The sequence below is a fragment of the Schistocerca cancellata genome, chromosome 4 (assembly GCF_023864275.1).
Source record: "Schistocerca cancellata isolate TAMUIC-IGC-003103 chromosome 4, iqSchCanc2.1, whole genome shotgun sequence".
Classification (NCBI taxonomy): domain Eukaryota; kingdom Metazoa; phylum Arthropoda; class Insecta; order Orthoptera; family Acrididae; genus Schistocerca; species Schistocerca cancellata.
In genome coordinates this window covers 351,631,589-351,651,887 of record NC_064629.1, presented here as the reverse complement: position 1 = coordinate 351,651,887, position 20,299 = coordinate 351,631,589, and the positions used below count along the sequence as shown (strand labels likewise).

Sequence of the window (20,299 nt, the reverse complement as noted above, 5' to 3'; positions counted from 1 at the left end):
CACGACCTATCTATAGATGCCAAACCATCTAAATACTAAGACTAACAAGTTGTGTAGTGATATGGTAAGTGGATACAGAAACGAATAAAAGGTAAATGAGTATGCGAAGATCACTATATTTTCGAACTTGAAGCCCATAGAAGCAGTACCATCTATGTTAAAAAGTATATCGGCTCAACCACTTGTTTATAGTGTAAAACACGAAGTCCTTTCATCCAGTATGGATAAAATCCAGACATTCACAACCATCACCTCTCATCCAGTATGGATACAATCAGAGTACCATCTATCTCTATGAATACCAAAAGCCATCAATAGTAAAAACATCACTGGAACGTCTCTAAACTGTATGGAGAACACGCTGATAAACTAATCGGGTCCTTATCCAACTCGTCAGGTGTGGTCGAGACATACCGAATTCTCACAAGTTAATTGGGAACTGTGTCAATTTGGATCTAAAAGGCCAAGGAAACACTAAATATTTCATTGTCCTAAGTGTGAAACGAGCGTAAAAGATACTAATGACCTAAAAACATGATCACTATTCAATGCTGTCTACCAGGGTAGTAGACTGCTATAAAACAGATACAAGGAGTTGCAAAAAGCAAGATCTACGAGTTCATAGGAGAGTTAGATAGTAAGCTTCAGGTAAACAATTAGAGCGTTATAGTAAGGCTAAAAAATTAACTTCATGCTAAAAAAACTTGGATAACAAAACATGTAGGAAAGGAACTGTATAATGTCGGAAACAATGGTGCAACATATAAGGGCTTACATAATGTAGAGGTACATAAATATTGCTGAGTGGAAGTTTCACCTATCATCAAAAGAAAAGTCCCCAAAACAACAATATGAATTTACTACAATAAACCCCAATAATTACGCACGACTGTACCATGACGTGCCAGTATCAGTTGTGGTTATTCTAGCCGAAACGGTACTAAAGTTATGACAGAGAGCGTCTCACTTGAATATAGTAAGTCGCTACCAAACTACAGCCGGCCGGAGTGGCCGAGCGGTTAAAGGCGCTACAGTCTGGAACCGCACGACCGCTACGGTCGCAGGTTCTAATCCTGCCTCGGGCATGGATGTGTGTGATGTCCTTAGGTTAGTTAGGTTTAAGTAGATCTAAGTTCTAGGGGACTTATGACCACAGCAGTTGAGTCCCATAGTGCTCAGAGCCATTTGACCCATTTGAACCAAACTACATGTCTCACTCAACGGTCCGAATATATCACGGTGAACATCTTTGAAAACCCCGTATCGGTCAACATGTTTCGTCAAAGAAATGATGGCAGAAATAACAATGACCAATATCAAGGTATACGCAACCAAAATTACGACCTCACTGTGCCCTGTTATCAGTCACATCGATCTCTCATATGACAAGCAGTTACGTAATACAGTCCCACTGGACTACTGATAGGAATATTAATTATAGAGAAACTGTATTAAAAGTAACGTCATATGCTAACCAATGGGTGTAAAATGCTTAACAAAGACCTATTATACCTCAAGCTAAGATTACTTCACTGTAAGAATACGTTAGTTCTATTTAGGCCACTTATGTACTGGTCCATTATAAACAGTAAAACACTAAATTGATTCACTATTAGTAAAGTGGATCCAGGAAAATTATATAAACCTCGAAATACGGTAAAACTGCTGCTGGTACCGAAAACAGAATGGAAGATTTGTAAATACTAACGATAACACTTCAACTGTCAACTATCCCATTGGCCGGGAGTTCAAATACTGGCAACACATGCTACATGTAGATAACTTGATCTCTATGAAAAGAAAATGAACGATCATATGTAAATACACTACTGGGCATTAAAATTGCTACACCAAGAAGGAATGCAGATGATAAACGGGTATTCACTGGACAAATATATTATACTAGAACTGACATGTTACTACATTTTCACGCAATTTGGGTGCATAGATACTGAGAAATCAGCACCCAGAACAACCAACTCTGGCCGTAATAACGGCCTCGATACGCCTGGGCATTGAGTCAAACAGAGCTTGGATGGCGTGTACGGGTACAGCTGCCCAAGCAGCTTAAACACGACACCACAGTTCTTCAAGAGTAGTGACTGGCGTATTGTGACGAGCCAGTTGTTCGGCCACCATTGACTAGACGTTTTCAGTTGGTGAGAGATCTGGAGAATGTGCTGCGCAGGTCAGCATCGAACATTATCTGTACCCAGAAACGCCCGCACAGGACCTGCAACATGCGGTCGTGCATTATCCTGCTGAAATGTAGGGTTTCGCAGGGATCGAATGAAGGGTAGAGCCACGGGTCGTAACACATCTGAAATGTAACGTACACTGTTCAAAGTGCCATAAATGCGAACAAGAGGTGACCGAGACGTGTAACCAATCGCACCCCATACCATCACGCCGGGTGATACGCCAGTATGGCGATGACGAATACGCGCTTCCAATGTGCGTTCACCGCGATGTCGCCAAACACGCATGCGACCATCATGATGCTGTAAACAGAACCTGGATTCATCCGAAAAAATAACGTTTTGCCATTCGTGCACCCAGGTTCGTCGTTGAATATACCATCGCTGGCACTCCTGTCTGTGATACAGCGTCAAGGGTAACCGCAGCCATGGGCTCCGAGCTGATAGTCCATGCTGCTGCAAACGTCGTCGAACTGTTCGTGCAGATGGTTGTTGTGTTGCAAACGTCTCCATCTGTTGACTCAGGGATCGAGACGTGGCTGCACGATCCGTTACAGCCATGCGGATAAGATGCCTGTCTTATCGACTATTAGTTATACGAGGCCATTGGGATCCAGCACGGCGTTCCATATTACCCTCCTGAACCCACCAATTCCATATTCTACTAACAGTCATTGGATCTCGACCAACGCGAGCAGCAATATCGCGATACAATAAACCGTAGTAGCGATAGGCTACAATCCGACCTTTATCAAAGTCGGAAACGTGATGGTACACATTTCTCCTCCTTACACGAGGCATCACAACATTGTTTCACCAGGCAACGCCGATCAACTGCTGTTTGTGTATGAGAAACCGGTAGGAAACTTTCCTCATGTCAGCACGTTGTAAGTGTCATCACCGGCGCCAACCTTGTGTGAATGCTCTGATAAGCTAATCATTTGCATATCACAGTATCTACTTCCTGTCGGTTAAATTTCGCGTCTGTAGCACGTCATCTTAGTGGTGTACCAATTTTAATGGCCAGTAGTGTATTACCTCACACATCTACCTAATATAAGCAGTAGGGACATGAAGCAGTAAAAATACAGTAAACATTCTACAAAAAGCTGTATCAAGTAACGTATCATAAAATAATTTTATCTGTATCTAGACGTGTACACTAATGATATCAGTGCAAGGCCTGAACCTAACCATAACCCTCAAATGAGGCCACATTGGTGCAACGCTACTAAAATCCCATTATCTAATTCATCATATCAATGGGTACTACAGAGTAAAAATTACTGACCACACGGTATTATAGTACTAACAATATTACCGAATGGTGCCATAAAACTGGAATCCAAAATCCTATCTAATGACACAAATCATTAAAGATAATCGCGAAGGTTCAAGAAGACAGACACAAATCATTAAAGATAATCGTGAAGGTTCAAGAAGACATGGGTTAAGTACTTATTGCATGCCAACTTAACGTTATGCAAGAGATTCCTGTGAACGGTTGACAGTGACTGAACCTGCACACAGGTCACAGATAGTGCTACTAAGTCAAAGGTTAAAAGAAGAAAGTAAACGATAATGGTCGATACAACGTAAAATCGTTGGCATGTAGAACGCTTGCAATACAGAATCTCAACGCGTAACAAACTATGGGAAGACCTAACACGCGCAGATGCTATCCATACAACATTATTTCCAGACATCAGGCTTCAATTCGCTATAGTTCGTGAAAAATCTCGAAAAATAATTTATTCTTTGATTCAGTTTGATCATTCAAAAGATTTCCATGTTCGTTCCCCGCATGGATGTAGATTTCCATATCTTCAAGAACATCTAATGTCTCACCTTTATCAATGATGTGCTCTATCTCTAGATTGTCATTAATACTCATAAACTTATGTTTTGTTATAAACCAAAACTTACGGCTGTTGGTAAAATTGACCATCAGAGATAAACAAAAGGCGGTAGGCGTGTTTCTACATCTGAAAGACTATGTCTGTTCAGATTTCGTGCCAGTCGCTAGCAGCGCCACTATGAGGATGTAACAGATGTGCCTTAAATTCACGCTATAATGATCATGAGCGTTAGTTACCTTTGTGATTCTACGTGGCGAGTTGATGTTAGTCAGAAGTGCCTTTAAAGTGACAAAGACGGCGTTGTCACTGAGTCTGAAAGAGGACGCGACAGATGGTTGTATGTCCAGTCACAATTCTGAGCTGCAGGCAAAAGGCAATGAAAATTATCGGGTTACAGCAGTGAGAGATTTATAAGGACACTGGTAGGTTATGACAGTTAAACGATATGTTTGGTTTTGGTGGAACTAAAATTCTATTCGAAGCATGATAGCCAAAGTAATTCTCGATAATACTACCTTCAACATCGTATATCTCTTATACAGACTAGGGGATTAAGATCTGGGCGTGTCCGTACAAATAGTATTGTGCTGTCACACCTACGTATTAAAGGAGGAGGAGGAGGATATTAGTGTTTAACGTCCCGTCGACAACGAGGTCATTAGAGACGGAGCGCAAGCTCGGGTGAGGGAAGGATGGGGAAGGAAATCGGCCGTGCCCTTTCAAAGGAACCATCCCGGCATTTGCCTGAAGCGATTTAGGGAAATCACGGAAAACCTAAATCAGGATGGCCGGAGACGGGATTGAACCGTCGTCCTCCCGAATGCGAGTCCAGTGTGCTAGCCACTGCGCCACCTCGCTCGGTCCTACGTATTAAAGAAAACATACTAGAGCGCCAGCGACACGCAACTTAAGTTACGGAGCACACTACATTACAGTTAGCTAGGCAACAGATGTGCAAAACATAACATTCAAGAAGACCTATAGCACTTGATGCACAGAATTATGACAACCAACTAATAGGTGTGTTTTTATTTTTGGTATATCTGAAATGGAAGAAGGTACCTATGAAAATCTTTCACCCAAGCTGCTGTACAGTCCATGGTGATGGGTCCATACTACCAGTATTATCGCCAAAGGTCTTCCTGCAATTTGTTACTGCTTTCTTATAGACAACTGAGGACCTATGAGCCCAGTGCCGTGGGTATATACGGTACACAAACACACTCATGGAGCACTTTATTCATGTCATGAGCGCACACACACACAAACACACGCGCACACACATAGGAGCGAACGCGCGCGCGCACCCGCACACACACACACACACACACACACACACACACACATACACAGAATTGCACCTGGACAAACAGTTATTTAGGGTGAACTAGATACACTCCTGGAAATTGAAATAAGAACACCGTGAATTCATTGTCCCAGGAAGGGGAAACTTTATTGACACATTCCTGGGGTCAGATACATCACATGATCACACTGACAGAACCACAGGCACATAGACACAGGCAACAGAGCATGCACAATGTCGGCACTAGTACAGTGTATATCCAACTTTCGCAGCAATGCAGGCTGCTATTCTCCCATGGAGACGATCGTAGAGATGCTGGATGTAGTCCTGTGGAACGGCTTGCCATGCCATTTCTACCTGGCGCCTCAGTTGGACCAGCGTTCGTGCTGGACGTGCAGACCGCGTGAGACGACGCTTCATCCAGTCCCAAACATGCTCAATGGGGGACAGATCCGGAGATCTTGCTGGCCAGGGTAGTTGACTTACACCTTCTAGAGCACGTTGGGTGGCACGGGATACATGCGGACGTGCATTGTCCTGTTGGAACAGCAAGTTCCCTTGCCGGTCTAGGAATGGTAGAACGATGGGTTCGATGACGGTTTGGATGTACCGTGCACTATTCAGTGTCCCGTCGACGATCACCAGTGGTGTACGGCCAGTGTAGGAGATCGCTCCCCACACTATGATGCCGGGTGTTGGCCCTGTGTGCCTCGGTCGTATGCAGTCCTGATTGTGGCGCTCACATGCACGGCGCCAAACACGCATACGACCATCATTGGCACCAAGGCAGAAGCGACTCTCATCGCTGAAGACGACACGTCTCCATTCGTCCCTCCATTCACGCCTGTCGCGACACCACTGGAGGCGGGCTGCACGATGTTGGGGCGTGAGCGGAAGACGGCCTAACGGTGTGCGGGACCGTAGCCCAGCTTCATGGAGACGGTTGCGAATGGTCCTCGCCGATACCCCAGGAGCAACAGTGTCCCTAATTTGCTGGGAAGTGGCGGTGCGGTCCCCTACGGCACTGCGTAGGATCCTACGGTCTTGGCGTGCATCCGTGCGTCGCTGCGGTCCGGTCCCAGGTCGACGGGCACGTGCACCTTCCGCCGACCACTGGCGACAACATCGATGTACTGTGGAGACCTCACGCCCCACGTGTTGAGCAATTCGGCGGTACGTCCACCCGGCCTCCCGCATGCCCACTATACGCCCTCGCTCAAAGTCCGTCAACTGCACATACGGTTCACGTCCACGCTGTCGCGGCATGCTACCAGTGTTAAAGACTGCGATGGAGCTCCGTATGCCACGGCAAACTGACTGACACTGACGGCGGCGGTGCACAAATGCTGCGCAGCTAGCGCCATTCGACGGCCAACACCGCGGTTCCTGGTGTGTCCGCTGTGCCGTGCGTGTGATCATTGCTTGTACAGCCCTCTCGCAGTGTCCGGAGCAAGTATGGTGGGTCTGACACACCGGTGTCAATGTGTTCTTTTTTCCATTTCCAGGAGTGTAAATGCGACACCCTGTATATACGAAGCTTCAAGAGCCGTGGTTGAGTGAACGGCTTGAATTTCACAATATGTAGATAGGAAGAGTACTTCCTAGCATTTCACTAAGTAAAACGTGCACACTCTGTATTTTTACATACGCAAGTTAACCTACACTGCAAATTTAAAGACAAAATAAAAATACCCCATGAGCTTTTGGTCGAGAACTTCGGTGGTATAATCGTCGTATTATTCTAAGCCACCGTCCTAAATAATGGCTGTAAGGCGCTGCCATTTATCTTCGAGTGACATGTCTGAACAGAGAAATTAAATTCATATTATAAGGAAAAAGAAAGAAGCATCTGGTAGCTACACAGCGCTTATACCTGTGTTTCCAACATACTTAAGTACGACTGATTTCACTTTTTAAAAAATCATCATCTCATTCACGTTTTGAGTTCAGACGTTTTGAGTACAACTGTGAACTATATGAATTTAAATACGGAAATTTCACACTAGATTTGTGATTGGCTTGGAGAGTTCCTAGCACATAGCGCATTGGTCTTAACATATAGGTATGAAAACCACACACTGATTCAGAGGAACATATTTTTTTTTTCTGTGGTAAATCAACGTTAAGATTATGGAAAGTCATAGTCTCCATGACAGTAAATCTTAGAATACTAGAGAATATGTGGGAGTGATGCAGTACACAGACGGATGCCTGAAACGTTTGTATTGTAAGTTGATCTCTTGATCATTAACTTGAAATTCCTTAGACGGATCTGCTCACTCGCACATAACTTTGTGTGCATACTTTCCGTTTTGTACACCTTGCATCTATGCCTGCATTTCGCCACGTTTTTGATTATAACGTATCATACCGGCACATCAGGGTGAGGTGTGGTATTTTGTTTGCCTTAGTTATCACCATTAACGGAGCACCACCGTTCCAAGGCTTTCAGAATTATCCAAACGGGTGGACAATCTGCTATATTCTTCCACGATATCGACTTAGCATTTTTTCAAGAAGAATCAAACCGAGATTTTGAGTATGCATTGAGACGTACCAGGCACTAAATGTTTTAATATAACATTTGTGATCAGCTACATAGCTTCTCTGACGCCATACCACATCGTGAAGTAAGAAGAGCTTGGTTTAGTGTATATAGAATGCCAGTCCACTCCGATGGAGACCGGTGGAATACTTCTATTGCTTAACGAGAACAACTTGCAATTGATTCACATACTCTACTGGCCATTAAAACTGCTATACCACGAAGATAACGTGCTACAGACACCTACAACGTGCTGACATGTGGAAAGTTTCCTACCGATTTCTCATACACAAACAGCAGTTGAACGGCGTTGCCTGGTGAAACGTTGTTATGATGCCTCGTTTAAGGAGGAGCAATGCGTACCATCGCGTTTCCGACCTTGATAAAGGTCGGATTGTAGCCTATCGCGATTCCGGTTTATTGTATCGCGATATTGCTGCTCGCGTTGGTCGAGATCCAATTACTGTTAGCAGAATATGGAATCGATGGCTTCAGGAAGGTAATACGGAACGCCGTGCTGGATCCCAACGGCCTCGTATCACTAGCAGTCGAGATGACAGGCATCGTATCCGCGTGGCTGTAACGTATGGTGCAGCCACGTCTCGATCCCTGAGTCAACTGATGGAGACGTTTGCGAGACAACAACCATCTGCACGAACAGTTCGACGACGTTTGCAGCAGCATGGACTATCAGCTCTTCTTACTTCACGATGTGGTATGGCGTCAGAGAAGCTATGTAGCTGATCACATTGAACAGTTGACGTTACGTTTCAGATGTGTAACGACCCGTGGCTCTACCCTTCATTCGATCCCTGCGAAACCTGGGTGCACGAATATTTTCGGATGAATCCAGGTTCTGTTTACAGCATCATGATGGTCGCATCCGTCTTTGGTGACATCGCGGTGAACGCACATTGGAAGCGTTTATTCGTTATCGCCATACTGGCGTATCACTCGGCGTGATGGTATTGGGTGCCATTGGTTACACGTCTCGGTCACCTCTTGTTCGCATTGACGGCACATTGAACAGTTGACGTTACGTTTCAGATGTGTTACGACCCGTGGCTCTATCCTTCATTCGATCCCTGCGAAACCCTACATTTCAGCAGGATAATGCACGACCACATGTTGCAGGTCCTGTACGGGCCTTTCTGGATAGAGAAAATGTTCGACTGCTGTCCTGGCCAGCACATTCTCCAGATCTCTCACCAACTGAAAACGTCTGCTCAATGGTGGCCGAGCAACTGGCTCGTCACAATAGGCCAGTCACTACTCGTGATAAACTGTGGTATCGTGGCCGGCCGTGGCGGCCAAGCGGTTCTAGGCGCTTCAGTCCGGAACCGCGCGACTGCTACGGTCGCAGGTTCGAATCCTGCCTCGGGCATGGATGTGTTTGATGTCCTTAGGTTAGTTAGGTTTAAGTAGTTCTAAGTTCTAGGGGACTGATGACCTCAGGTGCTAAGTCCCATAGTGCTCAGAGCCATTTTTTTGTGGTATCGTGTTGAAGCTGCATGGGCAGCTGGACCTCTACACGCCATCCAATGCCCAGGCGTATCAAGGCCGTTAGTACGCCCATAGGTGGTTGTTCTGTGTACTGATTTCTCAGGATCTATGCACCCAAATTGCGTGAAAATATAATCACATATCAGTTCTAGTATAATATATTTGTCCAGTGAATAGGCGTTTATCATCTGCATTTCTTCTTGGTGTAGCAGTTTTAATGGCCAGTAGTGTAGACTACTGGGAAAGTATATAGTACACGTGGAGAGACGATGTCGATTTTGATCCAATGACGGCATATGTCACCTGGAGGACGGTAGAGGTTCTGATAATGGGGTTAAAGACGTTCGCCAACAGATAGCGTAGCGGCACAGTTACCAGAGCGCCACCTGCGTCTCCCCTATAATACGGAATGCTCACAGTCAGTACGCACAGTGTGGTGCAGTTGTGTGAAGCAAGCAGGAAACCTTGCCACGTAGACGCACACGTGATTCCTACAGCCAAATGAGCGAGTTTGAAATGGGTCAAATTGTAGCCTTTCCAGTGGCGGGATGGTCCTTTCGGAGCATTGCCACACAAGTTGGACGTGCTGCGCCAGTCGTTTAACGATGCTGGTATCACCGGTCATGTGGACATTGTCATACCCGTAGACGAGGTTCTGGACGTTCACGCAGTACAAACGCCCTCCATGATCGTCTTTCCGTTAAGGCAGCTGTGGCAGCTCGTACTGCTACAATAGCACAGATAAGAGGGCTTGTGGGTCCACACGTGTCAACACGAGCTTTTGCGAACCGGTTATTGATAATGTGACTACGGGAATGCACATCTCTAGCCCGTCTTCCACTCACATCACAGCATCGATTTGCACGGGTCGATTGGTGCAATCAGATGATCAATTGGAATGTGGAAGGATACACCATAGTCTTGGGCGATGAAAGCAGATTCGGCCTGTACGGAAGTGATGGTCGTTTGCGACGTAGACATGGAGAGCGCTGTGTCGTAGTGAGCGTTCGTCCGAGACACACTGGTCACACCACAGGGCTTATGGTCTGGGGTGTGATAAGCTACAACTTTCGTTCACCTCTGGTTTTTCTGGAGTGGATGCTAACCAGCGCTCGATGCGTGCAGAATGCTGTTATGCTGTGTCCTTTGCCTTTCCTGCAACAGGAGGCGATGTGTTCCTCCTACAGGATAATCCTCGGTCACACACTGTCTGTAAAACTCAATGTCCACTGCAAGGCACAGCTGTTCCTGGCCAGCACGATTTCCGGACTTGTCGCCAATTGAGCACGTGTGGGATATGACGAGCACTCCGTCTGCAGGCCACGGGTGGCCTACCAGGACCATCCGACCGCCGTGTCATCCTCAGATAAAGATGCAGATAGGAGGGGCGTGTGGTCGGCACACCGCTACTATTCGGTCGAGTAGCTCCTCGACTGGCATCACGAGGCTGAGTGCACCCCGAAAAATGGCAACAGCGCATGGCGGCCCGGATGGTCACCCATCCAAGCGCCGACCATGCCCGACAGCGCTTAACTTCGGTGATCTCACGGGAACCGGTGTATCCACTGAGGCAAGGCCGTTGCCCGGGATATGACGAGGCGAGATGTGAACCGTGTGGCTCGTCAACCAAAAACTCTTACGGAACTACGCGAACAGGTCGTGCAGGCGTGGCGTAACGTATCTCTGGACAGTTTTCGCCATCTGTATGGTTGACAGGATACCATAGTCAGCGCCTGCACTGGCGCCAGTGAAGGCTTCCCCACACACTAATATAGGCGTTACAGCACGCGTCGATACTTCGTACCTCAGAACCGTTTGTGCTTTTCATCTGTAATCATTTCATGTACTCCACAAACTCTGTTGCAACAATAAATCTTGAATAAACTGGCTGTGCTAACTTGTTTTTCCGGCAGTGCATATCATACTGAAGTCAGTAGCAGCTCGTAAACACACACTGATAATTATATCGCGAACTGCTCGCTTGTGTACGCATGTTTGCTGTACTGTTTTTCTATTGTTATCATATACTTTTTTGTCTCATTAGTTTTTGGTTTTAATTGTGATTTACGCTATATAGACACTGTAACTGAGAAATTTCGCCCTGCTTGTACCATGAAGTTGCTTGCTTTGACAAATATGCTTTTAACTGTAATATGATGGTCGAAATGATGAACTGCTCTGAACAAAAACAAAAGAAAATTTAGACCCTTTATTTGATTTAAGTGCCGTCCACACATTCGTACAAACCTTTTTAGGGAAACCATGAGTAACCTGTCATAAGAACTGACGAGGGTTTTACGCTGTTCGTCTTAAAACAGAGCAAAGCCTGCGGTTATTGCAGCGTCATATCGCTCGATTATTGTAACTTCAGTTTTTGCCGAAGTTAGTGCGGTGTCGAAAGCAGAGCATAGCATATTGACTGGGCCCAACAGATGATTCTTAGGGATAAACATTGCTTAGTCTTGTCGAATCACGGTGTACAACAGATTGGTGGAGAAAGTTCAACGGAACCTTTTTTACAGCAATTATACTTACCAAATGCTGACTTTCATGTTCTTTTCTTCAGCTGATACCGTGTCTTGTAAAGCCATATGTGCACTGATGGATGTCTCCATCCACAATTCCAGTCGAAGCCGGTGTAATGAGAGAGCTGTTGATCTTCGTTCCAGGCAGGAGTGGCACTATTTCCTGAGGAGCATCTAGGTATATATAGAAGAAATTATAAAAGGAGCCAACCGTTAAACAATGAATAGAGACATAAACTTTCCCCTAAGATTCACACGGTACCTCTTGAAATTAAAACCCGCGAATGTTGCTAGTCGAGAAAATTTTGCGCTGGTACTATCGCCAGACATTAACTGTGTTGTGACCTTGTAGTGAATTAAGCCTAAGCCAGTGGTTATTCTTCAATTAGAGAGTTAAATATTAAAATTTCACCTTTGCTAGGTGCAAAAGCTCTTCATGCAGTACAAGAAGATTTCGTCCGTTGAACATATCTGATAACTTACTGCGTTTAACGACAGTACTGATGTGTTACAGAAATGAATGAGAAATCCTTCTTTATTGACGATCGACATTTACCATAATTGGTTTACTTATAATTTGTGTACAGTGAACGCAACTCTTCTTATATCTTAGTAATTTTTATTTTTCTTTGTTTCAGACTAAGGCTCATCTAGACGTCTTGGCGGACGCGCTGTTACGGTGGGCACGAGGTCGTTAAACAGCGACGTTCTGTCCAGAAACCAATCAAATTCAATTATTTCGTCTGTTACAATACCTCACGTGGTTCCAAGAGCGAGATCCCAATCCTAAACGCATTGCACTGTGCTGTTTCAATGTTTTGGGCGCTTCATAGCTTTCATCCTAATGTCCCGACCCTTGTAGACGAGATGAAATATTAATATCTGAATGTATAAAAAGTTTACGTGTCTGTTATATACTTTTTGTTGAAAGGTTGTAGAGGCGTTCATAGTCTGAGGCATGTCGACTTAAAAATATATATGTTTCTAGCTGAACTAATTTAAATATTCAATAAAGACCTTTAGGATAGTGCTGTCCCTTTTTGTTACATTATTATAATTTTATGAGACTGGTATCAGACGTCACGGAAAAACCGATGAACACGGTTTTTTTAAGTTCACAGAAGACCAATATATAGCCTAGCAATCTCTTGCTGTTGAGTTTGTTCAATTTTGAGATGGCTCACTAGAAGTGGAAAACGGTATTTTTATTCTCCTCGAGCAGAAATGTTCTTGTCCGTCTGGGCTGTACCTACTTACCCTTCAGAAATACGAGATGTAATAACTGTCTTGTATTTTCTCCCTTTATGAAATAAATTATCAAGTATTTTATCAGAGCAAAGAGTGCCATCTGATTCTGTATTCTATTAAAACCGCGTTATCCATATGGTTTTTTTGTCAGCCGCCTGTCCAGAGCCTCAGCAGGGTGTCATACAATCAGTATCTCCTTTATGTAGTAATTACTTCATGTAATAACCATACTGTAGTTACTGATATAATAAGTGATGAATAAATTACGTGATTTCTCATCGAGAGGGAGATAACTAGTAGAAGTTGCTTATGTATATGAATTGCTGTAATGTATGTAGGCGCTATTGTGATGTCAACGGGCTACTGAATATTTATTTGTTACCTGGCAATATATTGTGTCAATATGTATTGTAATAGTAATCAATGTAAGCTGTAGTGTAGTAGATAATCCACATTCACATGTATTCTCTGTTAGTGCACGCAGTGAAATTAAATTTTGCTTTTGTAGAGCAAATCGATGGCAGCAGTCTCGCTTTCTTAAGAATGCGTTGTCCAGTAACGCTTCAGAGCAGTGCCAAAAATTTCAAGATATGTTTTCTACGTTGTAAAATAAATACAAGAACCTGGTGAATAAACATCAACAACAACTGGTTTTGTAAAATCAGTTACTTGCACTTGTTCTTACTGGGTTATTAGAATATGTGTCTGTAAATAACGGTAGTGTCTCTTTACTTTCAATGACTTATGATTTATGAAATGATCATGTAAAGGCTGAGGACAGCTATACTGGTCTCACTTTGTTAATGCGACGATGTAAGTGAAAGGCCACTTATTTTGCACACATCACTGGAGCCATCTTAAGAATGAACAGTGCACTATGAAACAAAAATGAATCTCAAGTAGTGTGAAACAAGAAAAAATTATCAAAAAGAAACACTTTTGATTTAAATACTGTCAGCTCTGGAAGACATAAATTACTACGTGAAAGAAGGGCAAAACTGCGTCGTTAATCATTACTGTATATGACACAGTATGACTTCAGACGCGGTTTGGTGCCAAATAGAAGCCGTAAATATTCCTCATGGGAATCTACGTGAGCAAAATGGTGCAACGGATGCTGCTTTGAGATGAGTGGTAAAGTACAGAAAACGTTTATATAATACTAAATAATCAACTTTCAGATTACTTATGCTCCTGAAATTAATTTCTAATATACCTTCTATCGATTCTCGAAGTCGAAGAATACATTCCTGTGTTTAACTTATATGCACTTAAGCGGAATTGTGCCTCATTCCTCTCATATAATCTAAATGCCTTACAGAAATCAAGGATATATGGTGCTGGATTTACTATCATTGTGATACCTCACTTCAAATGTTCAAACATTTTTACCCTTAGTTTTTTTTTAAAAAGAGTACATCATATTTTGACTGAAAGTACGTCTGAAAGTTGGAAGTTTCAGTCGGTACTCAGAGTCACATCTTTACTCAAACCAAAAGTGAGTACTATGCTACATACATGTATTTACTAGCATAAATATAATATTTTAATCTATAGCTGCTACAGAAAAGAGAACAGTTGTTTCAACACAATACACTCGGTAAATCATTATCTTAACAGGGACTTAACAGATCTTCACAAGGACTAGTTACGAATACTACTGAAACAAAAGTAACTTCTACATTCCAAACCTGTGTATCAATAAACCAGAAGTAATTTAGAACAGCAGGTATGGCTTTGAACATAAATGTCGTCAGAAACGTCCAATATACTTTAAGTTTCGCATCTATGTAACATGTATCAGGTTGATCAAACGAGCTTTTGTATGTTCTAGATGAAGATGTCATCTCCTGAAGCTATCTGAACATGATTAGAAAACTATTGTGAAATAACGGTCCTAATAAAAAGAGAATAGCAAGAATAGATCTCTATTTTGGTCATAATTCCACCCCACCCTACCCCACAAATACAGATATGTGAAACTCACTCTAAATTCTCGCTAAGCTATAGAAACTAGGGAAAAACATGACTGAAAAAATACCGTGTAGCTTTTTCGAGGATATTTTTCTTAAATTCTCCAACATTCATAGTCTACAAATAATTACGTAATATATGCAGATGTTGCAAAGAGGAAATTAGTTTATAAAGTCAGCAAATATAGTGACATTTGGATTAGGTGTATTTGCACAATAATGAAGCAATATGTCCTCAAAACTACTCGTAGTCCTGCACGTACTAAATATATGTGACCTATCGCACTTTTACAAAAAAATTAAATCTATTCTTATGGAAACTCAGTTGTGAATATTTCGTATAACAAAGACATATTTGAACTCAAAGTTGTATATCAGTAAAATATTCCTTTTAAATAAATGTGTTTCTAGAAATTTTTGATTGCAAACAAATGTATAACTATTTTACATTGATTAATGTTATTCAATACCTTGTGTACTTTATTTTAATCTACAAGTTAGCATTTCAATTAATAATTTATTTCACTTTTTAACAGCACATTTTAGCTACTTATTCAAACACGTCGAATTTCTAAAGCACTGCAACATTGTGATACGAGATTGATCCTGCCACATTTGTTGTTACTCGTATTTTATAATAGTTATGAAGCACGTTGCATTAGATTAATTGTTTTAACTGAAAAGTTGATGCAACCAGTAAGGCATGGAATATATATGTGTTCGTGACGAATAATGTCGCAGATAGTTAATAAATGTTCGATTAAATGTTAAATGAGGACGAAAATTTTAAGTATTTATGTTTATGAGATGTTCCATAGGTTATGGAAGATTACTATCTATCGTAATAATCTTAATAATAACTGCTCATGCGAATGTGCAGTATGAAGTTCCAACCATAATAAGGTTTCAGCTTTATGTGTACTTTTTGCGTGCAAAAATCCTTTTTGTAAATACTCACTTCATTGATGTATCTACAAAGCTTTGAAATCATATGAGCAGAGAATGATTATTATATTAATTATTTCACAAACTGAAACATTTATGAAGAGTTATTTACAGAGGAATATTTATATGAGCAACTGTGTTGATTAGTGGAGAATTAACTGAAGAAAGTTTAAATTTACCTACATGTCACAATATTTATTCTTAAATGTACTACATCTAAATTATACCCCCACTGCAAAATATTCAAGGTGACAGCAACACACTTGAGGCACGACACAGAAAATGTCTTTGCAACATTCGTTCTGAAATCTTTTATTGAACATATTGATAGGACCCACACATATTATGAAATATGTACAACCATAAAAATATTTCTTCTGCTACAGATAATGAACTTACTTTATCAGTCTCTTGTGATATAATGAATATGTGATTCACAACATTAACTAACGACGCAAGGTACTGGATTACAAGGAAGGAACAATTACCAAACATTCCACACTAAGGTACTTTAAATTGAAGGGGAGCAGTTCCTTATTGTAGAGTATCAGTTGTTACGAAATTATGTGTTAATAATACAGATGCACTGGTTTGATGTATAAAAATAAAATATAATGAATAAAAACAATGAGATTGTCTCAGTGGTTATTAACTGAAGCATCAATGTACCTCACGCCAATGAGCGACATTGTGTTTCCTGCAGACTGCATTGTAGAGTGTGGCGATAGTTTGCAGTTCATTAAATAATATTCTTATCATAAAACTTTTGTGGAATTGTTTATTACCCAGTATACCTCAGAATTTAAATAACCAGTTCTTCCTTCATTATTGTTATTGTTTAAATGTACTTTATCGTTGTTGTAATTCAATAGTATTTGTTTTAATATGTGTGCAAATTGATGTTTGTGTGTGTGTGTGTGTGCGCGCGCTCGCGCGCGCCCATGTGCATAAATTTCATGTGGCTGTATCTGTACATGTCTGTGTCTAGTTGTGACTGTGTGTGTGTCCAACTTAGCAGTTAAGGAAAACGCTTCTTACTTCTTTTCTGAAAGTACTGCCAAAAATATTTTTGAAGTTTGTATGAATACATTTTAGTATTCATCAAGTAGGGAGTACGATAGCTAGGACCTGACATCTTATTTACAGATATCTCTTTTACTGTTCAAAAAAGTATTTTTATCAGTTTTTTCGATGTATCAGATTTCTATTATGTTATCTGCTATTACATTTAGTAAGTGGCCTTAGCTGTACCTGCTGAAATATTTTTGCTGCGAATTGTGAAAGTATTAAATGATGATGATGATGTCTTGTGGAATTTGTAATTTTTATGTTGTTATCCCATTTCAGACTGCAATAAATGTTGATATAATACACTTCAAGGGAAAATGTATAGCTATTTTTGTTTAAGTTGTTCTTTGAAGTATTTGAAAAGCAAGCTGTTTTTAATATTTAATATTATAATATTTCCTTTTTCATATTTTAAATAGACTTCCTTTATTACTGGATGAATACAGTGACTTAAAGAACACTTTTAATGAAAACTAAACATTGATTTGAAATATCTGAAAATTTCGCTCCTAACTCCTTCAGCAACACGTCATGTAGACAAGTTAAACAGAACTCTTCTAAAAGATGTTACGTCGTAAGGTGAAAAGAGTACCAGAAAAATCACTAATTAAAGTATTCTGAGGTGTATATTATGGTGAGAAAAGGGGAAAGAGGTTCTGAAATTACTTAGAAAACGGTGCTGATGAATTTGCTTTATCTGGTTTAAAGACACCTACATTAACTTCCATTGTCCGATTTACAGGGTTCTCTTACACTGGATTACACACATCATTTCAATTTTGTTGAAAATAAGTTATGGCGCTCTGAGCTCAATAGCTTGTAATATACTGAGATACTCGACTCGATACCTATAGAAACCAACGGAGCATATCTCGTTAGCAACCATAAAGGAAATTCAGTCAAAATTGCAACGGCTTCCGCATATGGATAGATTTTCAAATTTAATTCGAGTTTGTCTTTAACAAATTAATTAAGGATATCCATAACACTCATTACCTTCTTCCACTTTTCCTCTTTCTCCATACCTTCTTCTTCCAAACGCTGAATAACATACACTACAAATAGTTTCAAATCCAGGCCTTTGTTGTTGATTGATTGTTGGGCCTAGTTGATGACTGCTGTGCCCATTGAGTTTAGCGCACATATGAGGTGTTTCATTTTATCAGAGTATTCTGAGAAGAGAACTTCACATTTTGTCCAAGTACCCCACCTCATGATGACAGGATCTGTGGAAGGTGGATACTCGTCATTTCTTGATACAAAACTTGATGAGTGGGAACCTTTACCAGAATCTTCTTCGGAGCAGCAATGAAGCCATTTACTCTACAGTAATTCTTGCTAAAACTTCCGAAAACATGGTACAGACCGTGTGCAATACATGTCACATGGTTGAGGTTGGGGTACATGCCCTTCAGTTGTTGAAAAGCCGAGTACACGTAGCGTGTTTGATCAGTGACCACAAGCCTCAAGATTTCGTGTTGTATGCCCCTTGCCAATCGTTCAACGACTGTGTTATAATGCAGACATTTGTCTTCTTGAGTTCGTACCCTTTAAAAAGCAAAGGGTTTTACCCACTCAACAGTTAATGGAAAAAGCAACACATTCAGAAGATATCTTTGCGGCTCACCTACAGTTTCATATGGATCTAATCCCGCTTCATGTTTGCCAACCACCTCTTTAGTATCTGTAAAATGTTCTCATAATTTGGCTGTATGTAACTTTTCTCAGAGTGCTCTTATCGGGTATTGACCTTTGTGTGTATCTCTCAATAAATGATTTGAACGCAGGATTGTTTACCTTGTTGATTGGAATTCCTGACTTGATTACTACTATGGAAAAACTCGCGATAAACTCACTCAGTAAGGGTGCTTTTCAGATCCTGAGGTGAAAGTGTGTACCAGGTTTCGACTTTCGGAGTTCTATGTCCTTTAAATATATGGTGTTCTAGATGTCCTGGTTTATTCTCCTTGTATGATGCTTGTCATCAATTGTAATATTACTTCGCAGAAGCCATATCGCAGAATGATTTCATCAGTTTCGATAAATTGAGTCTTGAAGTCTTCTGAAGTACAACTTCTCCTTCTTAACCTTCGGCGTGATTTTGTTGTAAAATTCCGTTCTGGTAAAACACTAACGTGGCCAACAAGACAGTACACAGTCGATAGCTAGGAACAGTTAAGTTCATGCCAGCAGTGACTGACTTTACGTTTCAGCTGTTGGAGCAACATTGTTTAAATTTTGTTTTCACAGTTGCAGGAAGACCTTTGTTACTGAGGTTCAATATTGTTGTTGAGGTGGGCTATTATTGCTGATGGTATGGTGATTTACTGGTGTTTTCCGTAAAGTCCGTTTTAATATTTTTCTGCTCTTATTGACTTTTAAACAAAATCTACATAGCTTGTTTAAGAAGAAAAAAATCTCTCTAACCTATTAAAATCACACATAGAAATGAGTGGAAAGCTGTTGAAGCATGTAATAAAATAGGAAAAGAGTGAAATGTATCAATGTTACAACAAGGCACAGAAAGGTGCAAGAAGCTCGTTGAAATTCTCTTCGTCTGTTAAGACAACAACACTTTTTATCGTTGGAATTTGTAAGTCAGTAGTTTTTGTGCTGTAAACCATATTGTGGAGCCTCATAATTTACAGTAAATGTAGTTATCATGATTTGGAACATAAATGCCAGAGGTTACAGCAAATCCTCGTGTTGAGGAGAACGACACAGTATTACGTGTAAATGGTATCTGCAGTGTTGTCGGTAGTTTGTGGGGGTATTGTTTTGTTAGCATTTTATTAAGCATACCGAAAGAATATCATTTACAAACAGAAATGAAGCAATACGTAAAACATAATATTGTGCATGGTGTAATACTCCATTTCAATACAAATACAGGCAACTGCAACCAGTCATTTTTTGAAAAATTTGTTTTTTCCATTAACTTGTTTTTAACCTTTGAAGGCTCATGTTCAGATGGTTCACATGGAGGTTACCTGTTTATTTCCAGAGTACGGTGTTGGGTACTGGCTACGTGACAAGAAAACCGATAAAAAGACTCATCTGTGTCACCATTAGTAATGTTTATTGAAAAGTGGGTTCTGGTAATTACCGCGACAGTAATGGCGGTTCTGT

General features: G+C 41.2%; 1 protein-coding gene and 1 pseudogene across 1 annotated transcript in view; one reads left to right on the top strand and one right to left on the bottom strand.

Moving 5' to 3' along the window:
• Nucleotides 1-17,469, top strand: part of LOC126184195 (uncharacterized) — a 411,405-nt gene extending 393,936 nt beyond the window's left edge. Inside the window, exon 3 of the mRNA XM_049926563.1 lies at nt 12,575-17,469. Coding sequence (XP_049782520.1) covers nt 12,575-12,634 — 60 coding nt within the window. The 3' untranslated portion in view covers nt 12,635-17,469. The remainder of the gene's footprint in view (nt 1-12,574) is intronic.
• On the bottom strand, nt 10,878-10,995 carry LOC126185666 (5S ribosomal RNA; annotated as a pseudogene).
• Nucleotides 17,470-20,299: the final 2,830 nt, after the last annotated feature.